This window comes from Balearica regulorum, chromosome 9 (assembly GCF_011004875.1).
Source record: "Balearica regulorum gibbericeps isolate bBalReg1 chromosome 9, bBalReg1.pri, whole genome shotgun sequence".
Classification (NCBI taxonomy): domain Eukaryota; kingdom Metazoa; phylum Chordata; class Aves; order Gruiformes; family Gruidae; genus Balearica; species Balearica regulorum.
The window spans coordinates 11,703,638-11,722,699 of record NC_046192.1 but is presented as its reverse complement, the minus strand read 5'-3'; the positions used below and the strand labels follow the sequence as shown (position 1 = coordinate 11,722,699).

The 19,062-nt window shown below is 38.4% G+C and overlaps 2 protein-coding genes across 16 annotated transcripts in view; one reads left to right on the top strand and one right to left on the bottom strand.

The window, feature by feature from the left end:
* The first annotated feature begins 1,132 nt into the window (after window positions 1-1,132).
* On the top strand, window positions 1,133-11,275 carry SLC16A14 (solute carrier family 16 member 14). Of its 2 annotated transcripts, none has more exons than XM_075761084.1 (5): window positions 1,133-2,498; window positions 2,773-2,845; window positions 3,932-4,075; window positions 8,279-9,271; window positions 10,959-11,275. In XM_075761084.1, exons 2-5 carry the CDS (start codon window positions 2,788-2,790, stop codon window positions 11,105-11,107), a joined length of 1,344 nt encoding a protein of 447 aa, XP_075617199.1. In that variant the 5' UTR covers window positions 1,133-2,498; window positions 2,773-2,787; the 3' UTR covers window positions 11,108-11,275. The 2 variants fall into 2 exon arrangements, with proteins under 2 accessions (XP_075617199.1, XP_010296013.1); XM_010297711.2 differs by having other exon boundaries at window positions 1,136-2,498; window positions 2,773-3,049.
* A 2,257-nt stretch (window positions 11,276-13,532) lies between these two features.
* Window positions 13,533-19,062, bottom strand: part of FBXO36 (F-box protein 36) — a 31,984-nt gene continuing 26,454 nt past the window's right edge. For 12 of the 14 annotated variants that reach the window (XM_075761085.1, XM_075761091.1, XM_075761087.1 and 9 more), the window contains 2 exons: window positions 18,889-19,061; window positions 13,533-15,009 (listed from right to left, as the gene is read on the bottom strand). In XM_075761085.1, coding sequence (XP_075617200.1) covers window positions 14,818-15,009; window positions 18,889-19,061 — 365 coding nt within the window. In that variant the 3' untranslated portion in view covers window positions 13,533-14,817. The remainder of the gene's footprint in view (window positions 15,010-18,888; window position 19,062) is intronic. The other 2 variants (XM_075761086.1, XM_075761097.1) reach the window with 1 other exon arrangement.

Sequence of the window (19,062 nt, the reverse complement as noted above, 5' to 3'; positions counted from 1 at the left end):
TTGCTTTATCCAGAGCCTGAGAGCTTGTGCACTTATTGGAAATGACCGTCCCTGCTTTTGAGTGTGATCACTGTGAACTTGTGACGTTAGTGGAAAGTTAATGGTATAAAAGTAATAATAAGCAAGAACCCAGTTCAAAGGGAAAATACATGCATTTTCTGAAGATTTGTGGGGGTTGATGCAAGCATGACATTAACTTGCATCTACTCAATCTAAGCCCGTTCTGTCAGTAAGATTGCAAAGATGAGTGTCATATCTTTGCATCTCAATGTCAATTACTTTTGCTTTAAATAATTTAAAATATATAAAAGACATAACTATTTCCTGTCCAAAGAAGAAATTTTTTGTATCCAGTATCAGTATTCAGATGCACACAAACCCAGTCAAAAACATGAAAGAGAAAGGTGAGGCTCCACATTTAATCCTGACTCTGAATCTTCGGTTACGTAATTTTGTATTCCATTATCTAAGATGTACTGTAATATCCATCGTACATTTTCATTAATCTTATATAGAGTATTTTTAACAGCTTGCAATTTTCCTTCATTCTGTTACTTCTCATTATTTTCCATTAGCATTATTATTCACTCTCTTTCTTACCTTTATGCAGTTAGTATTTTACTCTCTTGTGAGTGGGCTGAATCCTCCATAAGTAGTCATACAAACTACATCAGTTTGGGATCTAGCTCCAAGTACATTAATAGGAAAGAGTTGAGATGCCACCTTTAAGACCCACCTTCTGTAGAAGAAGGATGAGGTACAACTTTAACTAAAACTGTCCCAGGCTGTCCTCCTATGTTCAGAAAAAAGTCTGCACCACTGCATGGCTCTGACTTGTTCCCCTGCTACCCTTCCTCTCACCATGTATACAGTCCTGCTTCAAACACCCTGGAGGATCTCTAGAAAGACCTCTAAGCGTAATCGTCTTTGCCTCTTGATTGGGAAAGAAAAAGCCAGTAAGCCATTTCAGTACGTGTTTCGACTGGTAGCCAGGTGGGGACTCATCAATTGGTCCCAGCTTATCTGCTCGTGCAGCAAGTGTTAAATGTGCGCAGTTCTTCTTCCTCACTGGGTCACCAATACCTTCCTTGGCCAAGTTAGGGCTAGTGACATCTTAGTCCGTAAAGAGTATCCATCTATGAAAAATTTGATACCAGGAGTACAACGTATTTTAGCTCCGATTCCCTGTACGATGCAAATCAGTGTGCTCTTGGAGGAACCTACGTGTTCAAGATGCCCTTAGTTACACATAATTACCTGTACTGCAAGTAAGTGGTATGTGACACTTAACTACAAAGGGAACTTACCCAACAGCCAGTCTGGAGAGGTTACATATATCGGCAGGTTTTCACTGGTGTCTGTGAAAGAAACGGTAGCTTTGACCAGTCAGCTCTGACTGCATCTACGCGTTAGTAGGAAATACTTCAAGGCCTTCTCTATGTTTGTCTAGCAATAAGGAAAAAGTAAATAGTTTGGAAAGGTAATAACACTTGAGAAGCAAAATATACTCATGTATTTAAAGACAACAGCCCAAATTTTCAGTTAGTAGAGGAGCTGAGTTACTCCACTGCAAGTTTTCAGTAGTGAGGAGCTAGCCCTGAGGCACACCTTCTAAGGGCTCACAGAATACGTAAGGATGTTTTTTAAACAATTTTTGATAACTTTCTTCTCTCTTTTGACTGTTGTGAAGCTGATGGCTCTTTTGATTTCTCTGGAGTAGAAAAGAAGACAAAAAATTACCATCTCTGGTAATTTATATCATTACATTTCTAGTCTCCATGGAAACCTATGTGGTGCTCCAGTCGGATAACATTCAGTATGTTGCAGCAGAAACCAAATAGAGGGAAGACTGAGTTCTGCACCTTGCCTGTTAATCAGTTAAAAATGGGTTTGAAATTATTTACACGTTGTGTTGCAATCTTCACTTTTAGAGTAACAATGGAAGAAATCAAAGTAATCAAATTAAGCTATTATAGCCTGATCCTACATACACCTATGCACATAACTCTACCACTCAGTTTGATTCTGATAGGCATTGACATTAATTTGGAAAATTTCTTGGGGTTTAGTATGATTATATGGATTAATACTATGGAAACTGAAAGCATAATAGCAAACTGTTTGTCAAGTTGACTCTAATAAAAAGGTTGCCAGAGAGGTAGTAACAATCCCCTTGTTGTAATTTATGTAAGCAAAGCATTTTGAAAATCAAGAACCTTAAATCTTTATCTTTCTCTGTCTTCACTCTTGTTCTTCCACTGCTAAGGAAGAAATACATCTCAAAACTGGTTTCCTCTGAAAAGATATGGTAACTTCATCTACCTGCCTCTTCAGGATTTCCTTTTTTTATTCCAAGCTTTATCAACTTGAACACAAAGGCACATAATCTTACTGGGACATCAGAAGATGATACAGAGGAGGAATACACAGAGAGAGACCAGTTTTTCTTTGTGATCATAGTCAACCCATGAAGAGTGAGTGCTCTCAACCACCTACAAGTAAGTAAAGTATATAGCAATGGAAATAAGGCAGCCTACTGTCAATCTGTAAATACCATTGCATAGACAGCCATGAGAATAAGGTACACAAAGAAATAAATACAGAATTTTCTAAGCATTTACATTTGAACAATGAAACCCCCGTATTCACTTTACAACTGCACTAAACCACAATGGTGAAATACAGCAGTGATTTATGCTGTTCACTATAACCAAACTATAAAATCTGATCATTTTGTATGTATTTTGAAGATATTTACTGCATTTGTTTCAGAATACCCTGGACAAAATGTATGCTAGCCGAGAGGATATTGGATATGATTTCGGAGATGACTCAAAAGTTGGAAGTAAGCCAATTAAGCCTAACCCAAACATTGATGGAGGATGGGCTTGGATGATTGTACTTTCCTCTTTCCTTGTGCACATACTTATCATGGGGTCCCAAATGGCCCTTGGAATACTCAACATGGAATGGCTCGAAGAATTTAATCAAAGTCGTGGCTTAACAGCATGGGTTAGCTCCCTCAGCATGGGCATTACACTTATTGTAGGTACGTTCCAGCATAATTTATTTCAAAACTACACAGATTTTTAGAATATGTTTGCCACTCATCCTTCAAGTATTTTCTTACAGTTTTCCATTTTACTAGCAGAGCTGCACAAGTTCTCCTGCGTTGCCTTTTTAAAGCCACCAGGACAAATTTTACAACTTAGAGGGAGGAAGGGAACAACAGGGAAGATGATAGAGAAGACAATTACTCCAGGAGACAGCATGAGCAGGAAAGGGTGCCTGTGACTTCAAGGTCTCTCTAGAATTAAGAAATCAGATGATCTGTGAAGCTTGTGGTCTACCCCGTACTCTATCTGGGAGGAGAAAATGTTGAATTTGGACAGTTTATATTTCAGTTTGGCAGCTGAACTGAAACTTATTTTTTAAGTTATGGTTAGATCAACCCAAAATAATATTTGGAGGAGTATGCTTGTGTATATATGTATATACACACTTCTGTCTCCCTAAATTAAGATCGAAAAAGTTGTGTTTAGGTCTGCCTAAAATATTCCACTGAAAACAAAATGTTTACTTTCTAGTCACTTGTGAAAAAGGCCTGCACTCACACAGCATTAGGAACAATGGTTTGAGTTTCTTCCTCTGTTTAAACTGTCCCTTCTTCATGGGGCAACTTTGATTTTAGGTCCTGTGGGTATTTGCTAAGTATTTGGTCAGTTAGTTGGGTATTTGCTAAGTATTTGGTCAGTTAGTTGAATTTTTGTTTCCATGATTTTAAACAGTAGCAGGGAAAATGCACTGAATTGCATGAGTAGTCTGATGTTTAACATTTTGTCTAAAACAGTAAGAATCTTCATGTGAAAAATTATTAAAGAGTGTGGAGAGTTAAATAAATAATTTAACATTTTTTCATGGTTTTTAACAGGTCCTTTCATTGGTTTATTCATCAGCATGTGTGGGTGCCGCAAGACAGCTATTATTGGAGGAATATTGAACGCCGTAGGTTGGATACTGAGTGCCTATGCCTCAAATGTGCACTACCTCTTCCTTACGTTTGGAGTGACAGCCGGTAAGAGCTGTACTAACGTTTGAAAGTTCTTTTAATTACTTTTGATTCCTTTGAAGGTTATCTGGGTGAGTAAAGAGGGAAGTTAGTTAGACTGTAAAGTTATTCCAGCTTTTCTTTTACACTCTTTACAGCCTGTTATCTTTTCAGAAAACTTATTTATTTACTCAGTGGATTGGGCTCAATGACTTTTGCTGTCATTTAAATCTGCCACGAGGAGATGGTGTTTTTATCAGTTTCTCCCAAGCGAATATATTAGAGAACATGTTTAATTAGAAGAATTAATGTAACCCAAACTCTAACAAGTAGAATTTAAAGATGTTAAAACACTGTTGAATTGTATATCTAGCTAACTTCTCTCTTTGTCACAGGAAGAAACAGCAGGAGTTGCTCCTCATTAATATGCCAGATTGTGGTAACTATGTATTGCTTCAAAACCCATTTTAAAGGGGTGTTGTGGGTTACCGCTGGTAGGCAGCTAAGCCTCACACAGCTGCTCGCTCACTTTCCCACAGTGGAATGGGGGAGAGAATCAGAAGTGTAAAAGTGAGATAAAGCTGCATGCACAAGCAAAGCAAAATAAGGAATTCATTCACTACTTCCCATGGGCAGGCAGATGTTCAGCCATTTCCAGTACAGCAGGGCTTCATCATGTGTAACAGTTACTTGGGAAGACAAACACTACAACTCCAAATGTCCCCCCTTCCTCCTTCTTTCCCTACTGTTTTATTGCTGAGCATGATGTCATGGGGTACGGGATGTCTCTTTGGTCAGATGAGGTCAGCTGTGTCCCCTCCCAGCTTCTTGTGCACCTCCAGCCCACTCACTGGCAGGGCCATGTGAGAAACAGAAAAGGCCTTGATGCTGTGTAAGTACTGACCAGCAACAGCTAAAACATCCCTGGGTTATCAACAGTGTCCAAAACATAGATAGCACCATACGAGCTGCTGTGAAGAAAATTAACTCTATCCCAGCCTGAATTAGGACAACACATATGACTCTATTTCATACATAGTGTCTAATAAAGGATATTGAGATTGCATCAACAACCACTAATAATTAGCAACTAATTTTTCTACATGTTTTTACAATGAAAATCTCTGAAAGAAGTAATATTTTGTCATTTTTGTTGGAATTATGTCTCTAGAAAACCTTTTGACATGTGTAAGAGCCCAATCAAAATATGAAAAGGCCTGCATGTTTAGGCATCTTTCTTGAAAACCAATAGATCCTTAGTGTCTGCATGCTCAGTTTCTAGCAAAATGTGTCTTCTTGTGAAAAAATTCAGTTACTTTAAGAAAGTTGTGTAGAAGAACCAGTATTATCTACTTAAAGCACTACTCCATTGTATTCACTGTTCATTTCTGGAAAGAGAAACTGTTAATAAATATGACACAAAAATGTAAAAGTGATCCAAGTAAGAAAAACAAAATTTGGCCTTTAATTACTATCTGAGCAACACTGAGCAATTCAAGGGCTTTTGAAATATTATTCGCTCTACAGATAACATGGCCAGTTATGTTTGCAAATGAAGCATGGTATCTGTGTTATACGTGACAGACGGAAGCATTATGAAAAAAATTGTTTGCAATACTAATAATAGATTCAGTACCTTCCATTCCCTTAAACTACCCTTTTACAGAATTTCACAGAAATCTGCAGAACTTCGGTACATAATTTTTTATAGCGCTCTGGATGGAAAAAAGTTGAAACTGGCAAGGATCACTGTGATGATCTTTATACCATCATAGAATCATAGAATCATAGAATGGTTTGGGTTGGAAGGGACCTTAAGGATCATCTAGTTCCAGCCCCCCTGCTGTGGGCAGGGACACCCTCCACTAGACCACGTTGCCCAAAGCCTCATCATACCATAGATTTCAGTAAAGTTGTAAATTCCTGAACAAAGAACAATAATTACAGGCAGTGTTCTGCTCTTTTGGCAATTTCTATTTCCATATATATTGAATATAATCAAGCAGACAAGTATCTGCATGTTCTTTCTCTCAGCCCTTGCTGCTTTTCAGGAAAAGCATACCAAAAATGCTAGACAAAAAGGCAGAGATTCAACAGGGAATTTAAAGAGGGGTGAAAACCATATTTTCAGAAAAAATCTGACGCAAATTTTTACATGAGGTGGAGAAGTGAGATGCTGTTGCAGGAGTAATCCTGGCCAGAAAACCAGTGTAGAGATGCCTGAGATGTTTCCTCCAGCTCCATGAAACCTCCATTCACTGTCCCCTCACTTGCAGTTCCCTCGCTCACCATCCCCTCGCTCACCATCCCCTCACTCACCATCTCCTCGTTCACCCATTGCCTCAGTCCGCGTCCCCTCACTCCTATCCTCTTGTTCACAGTCACCTCACTCACTGCCACCTCAGGGAAGTTTCTGTCATGTTAGCATGGCCATTAGATGCAAGACTGCTGTTCATTTACAGTGACTGCCTCCTGCTGTGTTCACTTCTGGGCCTCCATGCAGTGCTCATGGGCTTACTCATGGCTTCTGTTCTCCCCGTTGGTGACCTGCCATGCCAGATGCCATGACACAGTGTGTGCCCACAATCACAACTTTGTCCCCCTGGCCACAGCCACCCTGCTGCCTCAGCTTCCATTCCCAAAGCACCACTTGCCTCAGCGTGGTTTCCACCTCCCCAGCTCCTCACAGCGTTCCCCCCTCACCTCCTGGCCGCCAGCTTCACTCCAGCTCCATGGTCTGTCCTTCCCACAGCGGCAGTATGGGGGGGCAGAGGAGCTTCCCCTCCTTGCCCATTCTGGGGAGCACCAGGGTAGGTGCCTGGAGCTGTTGGTGGCAGGGAGTCCCTGTGGGCTGGGGGGCAAAATGGCCCCTGGGGCCCCATGAGGGGAGAGCAGAGCCAGCCTTGGCCACTGCCATGGTGGTGCAGAGTGACGAATCTGTGAGGAAAAGGAGCGGAGAGGCCTGTGGCCCTGTATTACCTAGGAAGGCAGCCTGCCTTTGCATGTGGTTAGACTACATTTTGCTGGGTAGCCCACAGGATGAAAAGGTGAGATAAAACAATTTAACAATTTAAAAAAGTCTCGTGTCTTGGGACATGCAGGGAAGTGCAGTAAACACTAATGCAAGTACAAGCCCAGGCTGTTTTTTCACAGCAGTTGACAGCAGGCTGGTCTGACAAGGCAGGGAATCTTCTGGAAAAGAGCTTTCCTTAGAGTTTGTGGCTGGGTTTGGGGAGGAAGAACTTGTGCAAAATAAAAACCTGATCATGTATTTGCATAGCAAAGAAATAAATACTTCTAACAGGCAAACCAGGTCAGCTCTGACCACAGTATACTGCCATGATGTTGAGATGGTTTTTTTCAGGCTTTGCTGGAATAACAGCTCTTTCTCCAATCTAGCTGTAGCTAGATCACGCTGTAGCTGCATGCAGCTATGTTATGAGCTATTTAGGAAAACTTTTAAGCCCAAACCTCTCTTCTAAATTACGATCACAGTGAATTTGGAAGCATCTTCTGCATACACGTCTTCCAGTCCAAATCCTCTCTTGTCAGGAATTTGCTGTGAGAAAAGCTGGGCAATTGTTACCTTTAAAGAAGTGTTTGCACAACTCTCAGCACTTCCTGCTTGAAATAGGTACCTTTGTGTGGCCCTCCGTGGACTTCCCTGGAGTGGCCAAAGAGAAATCTGGAAGGCACCCAAGGTCCTACCAGTGGGGTAACCCCTGTGCTAACTCCTGACATGTATCTCATGCTCACTGTGGCTCCACAGTTACAAAGCAAGAGGAAAAACTCAGTCTGGATCTTGGTTGCTGGTGAAGTTAGGCAAAAGCAACACTAAGCAATTTCTGGTCACCGATACAATCAGATGCAAGTATTACAAACACATATATTTCAAAATAGGGTTTGTTTATGTTTGTCATATTAACTGTTACTGATTTATTGTGGGACGCTTGGAGCTTTCCAGCGGTGTCGTGCTGAACCGAGGTAAAGGTTTTATCTTCCATGTGTTTCAATTTTTCCAGCAGTTAAATAGCAGTGTTGTATTCTCACTGGAATGAGTTTTGCAAATTTTGGAAAATACTACAAGACAGAAATGAAAGTTAACATGAGAATTGAATATTTATTCTTGGTTTTACTACTATGCTTTAGGAATAACACTGGTTTGTTTTTCACTATTTTTTTATCTTGTTGGCAAAAAGTTCAGATGGATATTGGGGTTTATTTTCGTAGGTGTTGGAAGTGGGATGGTTTATCTGCCTGCGGTTGTCATGGTAGGGCAGTATTTTCAGAAGAGAAGAGCACTTGCACAAGGACTCAGTACCACGGGAACAGGGTTTGGAGCTTTCCTAATGACTGCCTTACTGAAGTACCTCTGCACTGAATTTGGGTGGAGGAACGCCATGTTCATCCAGGGCGCCATATCCCTGAACCTGTGTGTCTGTGGGGCACTTATGAGACCTCTCTCTCCCAAAGACATTAGTGAAAAATACGTTGTGAGAAGTAATAGTGAAGATAATCAGGCAAAAGCTCTGTCCCATTCTGCAGAGACTATAAAATCTAATGGAGTCCTCAGTGAAGAACCAGAAAAAAAAGAAGAGGCAACAAATGAAGAAGTGCTTGACAGTGTTCAGCACATAGAAATTGGAGGTAAATCTAAAAGCGGAAGGAAGATGTACGGATTGCGCATTCTTAAGACAGTGAGCCAGCTGACGGTTACAGTCAGGAAGGGCTTTGCAATATGGTACTCCAGCTACTTTGGAGCTGCATCACTGTTTACCAATAGAGTATTTGTGGCCTTTGTAATTTGGGCTTTGTTTGCCTATAGCAGCTTTGTCATTCCCTTTATCCATCTTCCAGAAATAGTCAAGCAGTACAACTTGTCTAGTCAGAACAATATATTCCCTTTGACATCCATCATAGCCATTGTTCATATTTTTGGTAAAGTGATCCTTGGAATCATATCTGATCTCCCATGCATCAGCACGTGGAACGTCTTCCTCATGGCTAACTTTACCTTGGTCACCTGCATTCTTACTTTGCCACTAATGCAAACATACGTTAGCTTGGCTGTGGTTTGTGGTCTAATAGGATTTTCTAGCGGCTATTTTTCTCTAATGCCTGTTGTGACTGAAGATTTAGTTGGAACTAAACACCTTGCCAATGCCTATGGCATCATCATTTGTGCCAATGGAATATCTGCATTGCTTGGACCACCCTTTGCAGGTAAGAAGTTCAAATTTCTATCCAACAGATGTTTGTATAATAACTGTGTGATTTGTTAGATTATTAAGTTTTCTTATGTTATGAGCACGCGTAGTTAACAAAATTACAGCTGCTCCAGAAAGGACTGTAATATCCAGCTTTACATTGTACAGATGTACACACACCTGCTGGGTATCAGCTCACTAGTCGCACACTACAAATTACCATCCTTGCAAATAACCCCAAATCTATTACAATCTATCCTTTCAATGGTATGTTTCCTTAAAATATTATCATACACTTTTTAAAAATGAGAAAGTTTTAACATATTTTTATGTGTTTTGTGTAGTACATGCACTATACATACTCATGCCTCCATCTAGATGAAAAAAATGAATAGCTTTCAGGGTAGGCAGGTGTTTGTACCATAGTATTACCCCCAAGAACTATAAAGTGTGTTTGAGTGTCACCACTTTAAGCTGCCAATGGATGCGTTAATTTAATGAACTTAGTTTTGCCTTCCTTCAGCCAGAAGTACCTACTTTGGGAACAGCACTGCTCGTAATCTCTTTGTTGCCATCCACAGCAGAAGGTGGAAGTGCATGTATGTTATTCCCTAAAGTTACTTAGGTTTAAACAAACATTCATTATAAATCTCATAGAAAGAGGCAGGGAAGTACAGGAGAGAGAGAGGTACTGATTGTCAATACTGCAGCCAGACTATGGCTATCTTTTACAGAAAGAAGGCAGTAAGAAACCTTGTGAGCAGTGGCCGTGGTCAGCCAGGGGCGGCACTAGGCTGAACTGAAGCTACTGGCAGCACAAGCAACCCAGAAAAGCGAGAATGCTCTCACCTTCTCTCCCCACCATTGAGTGAGCTGACACAATTTAGAAGAAAGCTCATTTAGTGCCCTTTGAAAAGCAGCAGCGTTTTACTGTACCATATCTTCTTGCAGCACCTCGCAGTCTGTGCTGAACATGTCTTTGTGTTTGGTCATTAGTAACGAAGCAACTAGGATGCAGTTAGTTGATGTAAAAAAAGCTTCTGATCTTGAGGTTACATCACAATGCAACCAGCATGACATGAGGGAATTTTGCTATTTTGGGTTCTCAAACCTTTCTGAAGTAACTTTAATGTATTTTTGGAAAGGAGTTAAGGTTGGAAAAAGATGCATTGCAGTGCTGAGATTATATCTCTTGAAAAGTCTTTTATCGGTATGTGAGCCTTTGAGAAAGCTGTTAAGAATGTGTTTGCTTGCACAAGACACAGCATTTGAACTAGCCTGCAGTATCAGGCATTTTACAAAGAAAATAGTAGAGAGAAAGAACTAATTGGTTTGGGATTCCAAAATGTTTATTTTAATGCCAGACCTGTGATAATTTATTTGAAAAATGTAGTTTTAGAGAGAACGTTGCCTGGCTTCTTAGCATGGTACATAGTTAGAGTCCCTTTTAAAGACTTCCATATACTTAAATAAGGGGATAGGTCTTGGACTAGTTTTGGGGTTTCGTGAATGAACAAGACATTAATACATTGCCATTTGTAGCATCTAGAGGAGGAGACAATCACCACCTCTTTTTTCCACAAAACATCTATGGATTTGACTGAAATGTCATAAGAGAAGTGTGCAGTATTTTTTGTATTTTCTCATGCAATGTACCTAGTTGTCAAGCTTTGTAACAAACATGTTTTGTCCTTATTTTGCAGGTTGGATCTATGACATCACACATAAATATGATTTTTCTTTTTACATATCTGGCTTGCTATACATGGTGGGAATAATATTTTTACTTGTACAACCTTGTATTCAAAAGAAACAACCAAGAGAAAAATCTATGGAAGAGGCACAAGTATAGAACAAATTCCAGAAGTTTTTTACAGATTTTTTTTGTTTTCATGTTTCTATCATATGACAGTATGAAGCTGTTTTTCTTATGGAACCAACCACATCATTGAGCTGTACTTAAGTGAAAGGCAAATGTGCTCCAAAATGCTAATAAATTATTAGAAATACGCTTTTAAAATGAGTTAAGATCTTTTACTTTAGAACTAACAAATACAGCCATTAAAAGCACCCTGCTAGTCTTTTAAAATTGGAACAATGCTAGGAGCCTTTACCCTTGCTTCTCTGCTAACTTTTCACCACTAATCATAGGTGAAACTCCATTGACTGCAGTGCAGTTACTCCTGATTTACACTAGTCCTACAAGAGAATTTCATCAGGATATGAATGATTTATAAAATCAGACTACTGTCTGATAAAACGTTAGTTACTGAGTATGAGAAAATGATTGTATTTCTTACCTGGCTAGTCAGGTACTGTTGAAATGCTAGTACAATAATTCAATTAATTCAGTGTATTAAAATTACTATTTCTGTAATGCAAAACTGAAGAAAAATTCTTATATTTTTCTGAAACGAATATCTACTTCAATTTTTTTTTTTTTATTTTTAAAGTATCAACTGCATAATAAAGTAGCCATCCTCAATACACAGGCTGCATTATAAATGCTGTGACACTTAATGCACCTGAAGTAACACAAACCTAAAAGCAAAACCAGGCAACATATGGAAAATATTATTGTTACTCACAAACTGCAAAACGTTTCCAGAAATAGTTTGAAGTTTCTGGCTGCTTTACCTCATTAGAGGTATTGTAGAACTTCGTCACATTGCCACTGACTCCTTCCATGAGACTTGTTTGTCAAGTAAACAGTACTAAAGAAACAGAGATGGGCAAAATTGGGCAAATATAGCTTTAGAAAGAACTGGACTACAGCACACTAATTTTTGTTACAATTAATTTAATAACAAAACCTGTTACATTATGATCAGTCATGTTGCTGCTCATAATGTACACCATGAACTGTCTATGACTGGTCACGTTTGAGATGTTTGTTCACTGGAAAATTAGATAATGCAAAGCATGGAATAGTTAAAGACCATTTAAAATATTCAAATAAATTTCTTAAACAACATTAAGCACTGGTAATCAATGTAGAATGTTTTGTATGATGGTACAAGACATACTTTTTTCAGCTTTGAGAGGTGACTCTGATATTAATTCTCCTATTACAAATAAAAATCAGTATAGGGTTTTTTCCTGCTAGCTTTATGAAAGTTTTTTCATGACAAGTCAAGTTCTTAGTTTAATACTGATACATGCTGCTGGAATTCTTTAAAAACAATTGTCACTATTCAATGATATTGAACAAATATTGGGAAACAGTTCAGCATGCAACAATATCATTATACAGATCTTTTTGATAGCTGCAAGGTTGGTTAAAAAAAAGTTCTGAACCTCAGCTTTTATTGTTCTATATTGCAGTTCACCAGCTTCTCAGTTTCACACTTTTACAACTGTTGGCAGGGACATACTTTAAAATAGATCACTGAAATAAGCCAAGTTAAAAAAGAAAACCCCAAACTACTTAAAGATTTAGATCAGTTCATTCATATAGGATAGTTATGTATGGCCTTTAAAATTCCTATTAAAACAGCTGAGGTGGCAGTGAACTGCAACACTTGGTGTGAACACACAGTCAGTAATTTCTTAAAATCAGCTTTTTTGTTGGAGAAAATGTTCACGTAAACTACATTTTCACATCAGTCTTTTTGTTACAAGTTTAAAGTCTTCTTGGTGTGAATGCTGCTGCTGCTAGCTTATTTTAACTGAGCTAACTTTTGTTGGTGAAATATATATATTGAAATGATGATTTCCCTCAATATCCTTTTTTTTTCTTTTTGAAAGATACATACCCTTTATACTTCAATCTTCATCTTTTGTCAAAATCAATTTTATTTGCATATTACTGTAATGAATAATATGTTGTTCACTTGTGATATCTGCAATATAGCTTTCTATAGAAGTCCTTACTGGGCTGTACAATGGGAATAAATTTACATTACCCAAAATTTCACTTTCTGTTCATTTACTAATTAAGTTCATTTTTTTATGCTTAAAAATGAAGATTCTCCTGCAAAATGATTGTTCTTATTTCTTGTAACAGAAAGGACAGGTACATGGTTTATCAAGGAGAAGGGAATGTGGGCTGACAAAATGCAGTTAAATTAGGATTTAAAATTAATATTCACTCAGTCCATATTGGCTAGCATGGGTTCTAATTTCCTAACCTGAAACTGCCTAAATCTGTTATGACAGCGCAAGCTAGGAAAAAAATTAATTGGGGGTAAATTGACAGAAAGTGAGAAAAGAGGGTCTGTTGTTTAGTAGCCCTGCTCACATACCATAGTTCTTAAAATCACCTCTCTAAAGCAAAATTACATTTTATAGTGTTTTACTACACAGAACAGAATTTTTATGAATACAGTATTTTATGCACATTGTGAAATTTGTATTTGTCATTGTCCTAAAGGAAATAGTCACAAAGAGAAAAGAATATACTTGTTTTTTTTCATCTAAAGATCCACAATCACTAAATGCTTCAAGAATATTGGTATACAGTTGTAGAACAAAATATTGCTAATCTAAATTAGCAAATACCTTTTAAGAATTAAAATACTGCTTTATAAAGAAATACAATGATACTAGGAACGTTTTTAATCAATTTATAAAATTCAAGGTTAATACTTGACATGTTAAAAAATTGTAAACGGATACACTCTTCAAATATTACTGTTATATCCAAATACTGCAATCACTGTTTTTAATACTCAGGTCTTAAGTGCAGTCAATGGCAAATCATATATTAATCTACTGTCACTTTCAGAGTAATAACATTCGGCCTCTTAATTACTGACGTTGATTGTTGGAGTAAATCAGTAATGTCAGTAAGAACTGCCTTCATTTTACAACACTCTTAAGTAACCATTGTTACAGTCTTGTAAGATAGCAAATGTCTCTTATCAAATATGCTACTCGAAGAGTGGAAGTCGATTACTTTCAGAAGTTCTTGCATCAGCAACATCAAGGAAAAATGTTGCCTATATACCCTTCTACCACAGTGCCTCAAATATGATTTTGATGGATTGTCCAGGATGAGGATGATAATCTGATCCACACCCTCAGTCACCAAAGATGTTTCTTCTTGGTGACAAAATTATTACCTGCTTGAAGCTTAGAGAATTAGTTTAAAAACATTTTAACACACATCAAACTGGAATGAGCTACATGTGACTTGCCTATAAACATTGCAAATTTACCATGGGAAGTAAAACCTCAGCATTCATCAGCAATTTCTGTAGTAAGACAAGACAGATGGTTTTCTATGGAGGTAGTGATGACAATGCCACAGCGTCTGGTATAAGTCGTGGAGCATGTATAGCATATATAGAACATAGAGAAGTCAGAATGAAAAAATACAAAGAAGCCACAACCTCTTCTATTACTAGTAACTGTTACAATGCTGACTGTAATACAATTTCAGAATGCCCAACATGTTAAACTTTGTATTATTTACATGTTGCTCTAAGACATATTTTGTTTTTCGTCTTTCAATCCTTAAAATACTCTGCTTTCCCTAGTAAAGCAGGAAAGTCAGTATGTCTGACCTGATAAACAGCAAATCCAAACCTTCTAACAATTGCTTCAATGAAAAATGCATCTTTATTCTGTTGGTTTTTCGTTCTGAGCATCTTGTTTCTGCCGCCTCCTTCGGAGCTGCAGCTGTAGCTGAAGTCTGTTTGTGAAGAAGAATTGTTTCCAGCCCATTTCCTGTGCAAGTTCTTTCATTTCAGGTGTAATTGTGTCACACAAGTTCTCCACAATGTTTTCCCATAGTGCATTACTGTTACATATCTAGTTGTAAGAGAAAGTAGAGGCTTAAAAATGATAATTTGGCTTATTCACTGCTGGTTATTTTACCACACAAAATGTGTTTAGACAATACAGATGCCTTGTATGAAGGTCACTTGCAGTGCAAGCTGCCCACCTATCTTAAAGGACACAGAATTAGTTAAAACTCCCAATGACATCAGTGAAAGTTTTGCCCAGGGTTGCCAACACAAGATACTGCATGTTCTTCTGTGAAAAGTTTGAGAAGTTTCTTTTGGTATGATACCAAAGGCCTTTCTGCTGCACTAAAAGCAGCTGTAATGCCACATACGTTCCTGGTATGTAATTCATACAGCCCCACTGAAATCAATCGAGCTATGTCAGATTATGCCAAAGAACTTGTCAGGATGTAGAAATCACATCACAAATACCAATCTGTTTTCAAGGGAAGTAAAAGAAGCAAATTGCCTTTGGACTTACAACAGAAATGCAATTTTAGGAAACTTTCAGAAGCACTGTAGGGATTAAGCCTGTTTCTCAGGAGATGTTTCTCTCTTTGAGAATGACTCCATAAACAGAATCCAGTGGAAATATTATATTATAAACAGAAAGAAAAAATTATCTAATTTGTTAGATGACAGAACCATCACAAAAAAGAATTAGGAAGATACTTTGTGTCACTGTATATTATCTGCCCATTTTAAGTCATAACAGAGCACAGTAACACTGATTCTTCTCCCCAACACTCCGCTTCTCTAAATGTGTAATTGCAGGGACCTAAGTGGAGCTACGCTGGATTACTCCAGTGCAAGTGGCTGGTATGTCTGGCACAAGTAGTAACAGAAATAGAAAAGCAAAAGTCCTGGTATAACTTCTGTTACATACTGCTGATGTAGCTGGATGCCTTGAACTATTTAATTCAATGACTACAGCAAAGCTGTATCAGAGTGTGTGGGGTCCTATTTTTGTTGTTCTTGAATTGTGAGAGTGACCATACTGCAGGCACACACGACATGCTAGCATATTTTAGTGAAGAAAAAGCAAGGATTATTAGGGGGGAAATTGCTGTAGAAGTCCTGAAATGAAAATATATTCCTTTTTTAAAGTTTTCTTTAAATTTCTGCGTGCTCTCTGTCTCTAACCATTCTGCTGTTCCTATGAAGAATGGACACTATTAAGTTGAAGAGAGTGCAGAGTGGGTTTTAGTATCATATATTTGTATTTCCAAACACAGTTTGCTATTAAAAAAAATAATCACTGTCATTACTGTGGTAAGAGCTTGTTCTTGCTCTTGTGCTGGGAATCTGGCTCCCTCTGGTGGGAGTAGCTTCCTCGAGCTCCTAGCAAGCGGTATTTTTCTTTTTGTAGTTTAATTTTGCCTGTTTTGGCTATCTAATAACCTTGTACACAATAAACTGAACGAGTCCTACCCTGAGCTTGTGCTGGGAGACATCACAATGTAGCGGTTTGCTAAAAAAGTATCTGGGAAACTCATACAGTGCTCCAGTGGTGGTGTCCACCTTAGGACTTGCGTACATTGTGTCTTTTGAGGTGGAGCTTCTTATACAGTACTTAAAAATAGTACCCAGTGGAAATCTAAAATGCTTTGAAACGCATATTGAAAGCACCTGGATACTCTGGAGAGCAGGATTTAAGCTCAGAACTACAGTCAGAGTAATGCCACGCTTTGGGTAACAAAGATATGCATTTTGTTCAGCCTACAAGGATGCATTGCGTGGATGGATGTATGGAGCCTTTTGCACTCTTCAGTCCTGAGTGCAGAGATTGTTCTGTTTTTCCCAATTTGAAAACCTGAATATGCTATTTTATAATTCCACATAGAGCAGCATTCCAGCCTACACATAAATTAGAGTGGAAGTGAAAATTCATAGTATTGGGGCAATTTTTTAATTCCTTAAAAATACTGCTGAAATGAGAGAAAGAGAGCATGGCCTTACTAGTTATAACAGGTTATTTCATTGTGCCAAAATCTTATCTTTATTATTATGCAAGTTAATTCTTTCCAGGACTTCCTTAAACTCCAGAATATCCAAGGCTTTGTGTTAAATTAATGAAAAGATCACAGCCCTCCACAGTTCCTCATCCTACTCCACGCACGCTCTGCAAATGATGGATGGATTCCGAATATACTAATAAATAATTTCCTGACCTCCCTTCTACCCATTCTTTTCCTCTCCTTTAGTTGTTTTTATTCTCTCATCCTCTACTGGTTGTTTCCTAGTCACAATATCAGCTGTTTTATCTTCAAACTGAAACAAAGCCCAGAACTCAGCAAGCTTATCTACTTCCATCTGCCCTTCATCTCCTCTAAATTCATTACATGCTCTATTTTGCTATCTCACTGTTTTCTCCTGTGCTTTCTTTACACCGTCTCCTATTTCTTGGTCTCACTTGAACTTACTACAGCATCTATAGTGTCTTCGTAGCCACGCCATAGGGACAGCAGTACAGCCATGTCCTCTTGAACTGTCAGCAGTCTTCCACAGAACTTTTCTTGAAATCTTGGGCCACATAGCCTCAAAATAATACAAACCCTGTAAGTAATCTCATCCTGACACAATCTGGAGATGTACTCTGTACCAGAGGCATGTCCTGTTCTCCAAACTAAATGGTTAATCTGTCTCTCTGAAATCTTTCAGAGAGTATCTATCTGTTACATCAGACTCAAGATGAGTAAACCTGTTTTTATCTTCCTCCTAAAGTCTCACCATTATTTATGTTTTCAGTAACTGTACAACCCATAACTTGACAGGCTTCATTCTAGGCTCCTACGACACCTTTGGGGATAAGAATCAAGTTATTTTTCCCTTTAATATGCTTCTCTTCCTATTTTTCATAAGCCAAACCCCTTTTCTCCCCCTACCTGAGTTACTGCAGCAGCCTTTTCTCAGGCTCTGAGTGGGATAGAAAATGTGATTTTGAGGTATTCAGACCCACAAAAATAAGCTTCCTAGATCATAGCTCTGAAAATGTTATCTTTTCATCCCTCCAAGTACCTGACCCCCACAGACCAGGAAGTTGCAATAGATGACCTCTCAAAGGCCTTTCCAACACAACCTAAGTTATCCTGTGACTTTTCCCTTTTTGCACCAACAGATTGGCCCCCATTCTGCTGGGACTTCCATGTTATCCTTCCCTATTTGTTACCCCTCATTCAGCACTGAGAGGCTACCCATAGCTCCAATCAGCCAATAGTGGCAACTTCAGTTATTCACTCCTAAAGTTTCAATTCAACATGTTCATACTATTTCCCATACTTTCCTGGTTGTTGGAAAGAGGTTCCAGGCAAGCAATCATACTGCAATCTCTTTCTCCTCCTGTGTTGCTTACAGTTCCTTGCTACAAGGTCTACAAAAATCTTGAAAAAAATCTTTTTCCTTGTGCTCCTGTCTTTTGTCAAAGACTTAAAATGTAAGCTCTCCAGGAATGGCAATGTTTTTTGTTTGTTAATGGGTCTAGCATAAGGGGATCCTGGTTTGTGGCTGAAGTTTCTAGACTTTACAATAATACAAATCATAATGCAAAGCATAGGTTTTACATTTCAAATACTTAATCGTGGAAGTAGTGCATACCACCCAACCCTGGGTTACCATGGAATTAACTGGATCATTGTGTTTATGTGCAACAAAAGTTTGCAGGATAAGTGCAGTCTCTCTAAGATCTAGTTCTAAGGCTACAATCTAGCCTTTCAAAGATCTAGTTTTATTGCACCTATTCAGTTGCTTCTATACAGATGATTAATTTATTGTCTCAAACTTTAAGTAAAGCAGACAGATTGATGACTATATTAAACATGAGATGAATCAAAACCAACATGCTGCACAGCAAAACTAACAACATTAAAATAATTTACAATGTATTTTTAAATATTTTTTGGTTTACCATTTCAAATCTGCGTGACACTTGAGAAAGCCTGGCAATATCTTCAAGCTCCAGAAAGGAAATGATGTACAGCAGCAATGGGACAGGAAGCCATTCCAGGAAGTCATAGTTACCTCGGCACAGATTGAGGACATGTTCTAGAACTTTGGCACCAAACACCATAGCAATCTGAAC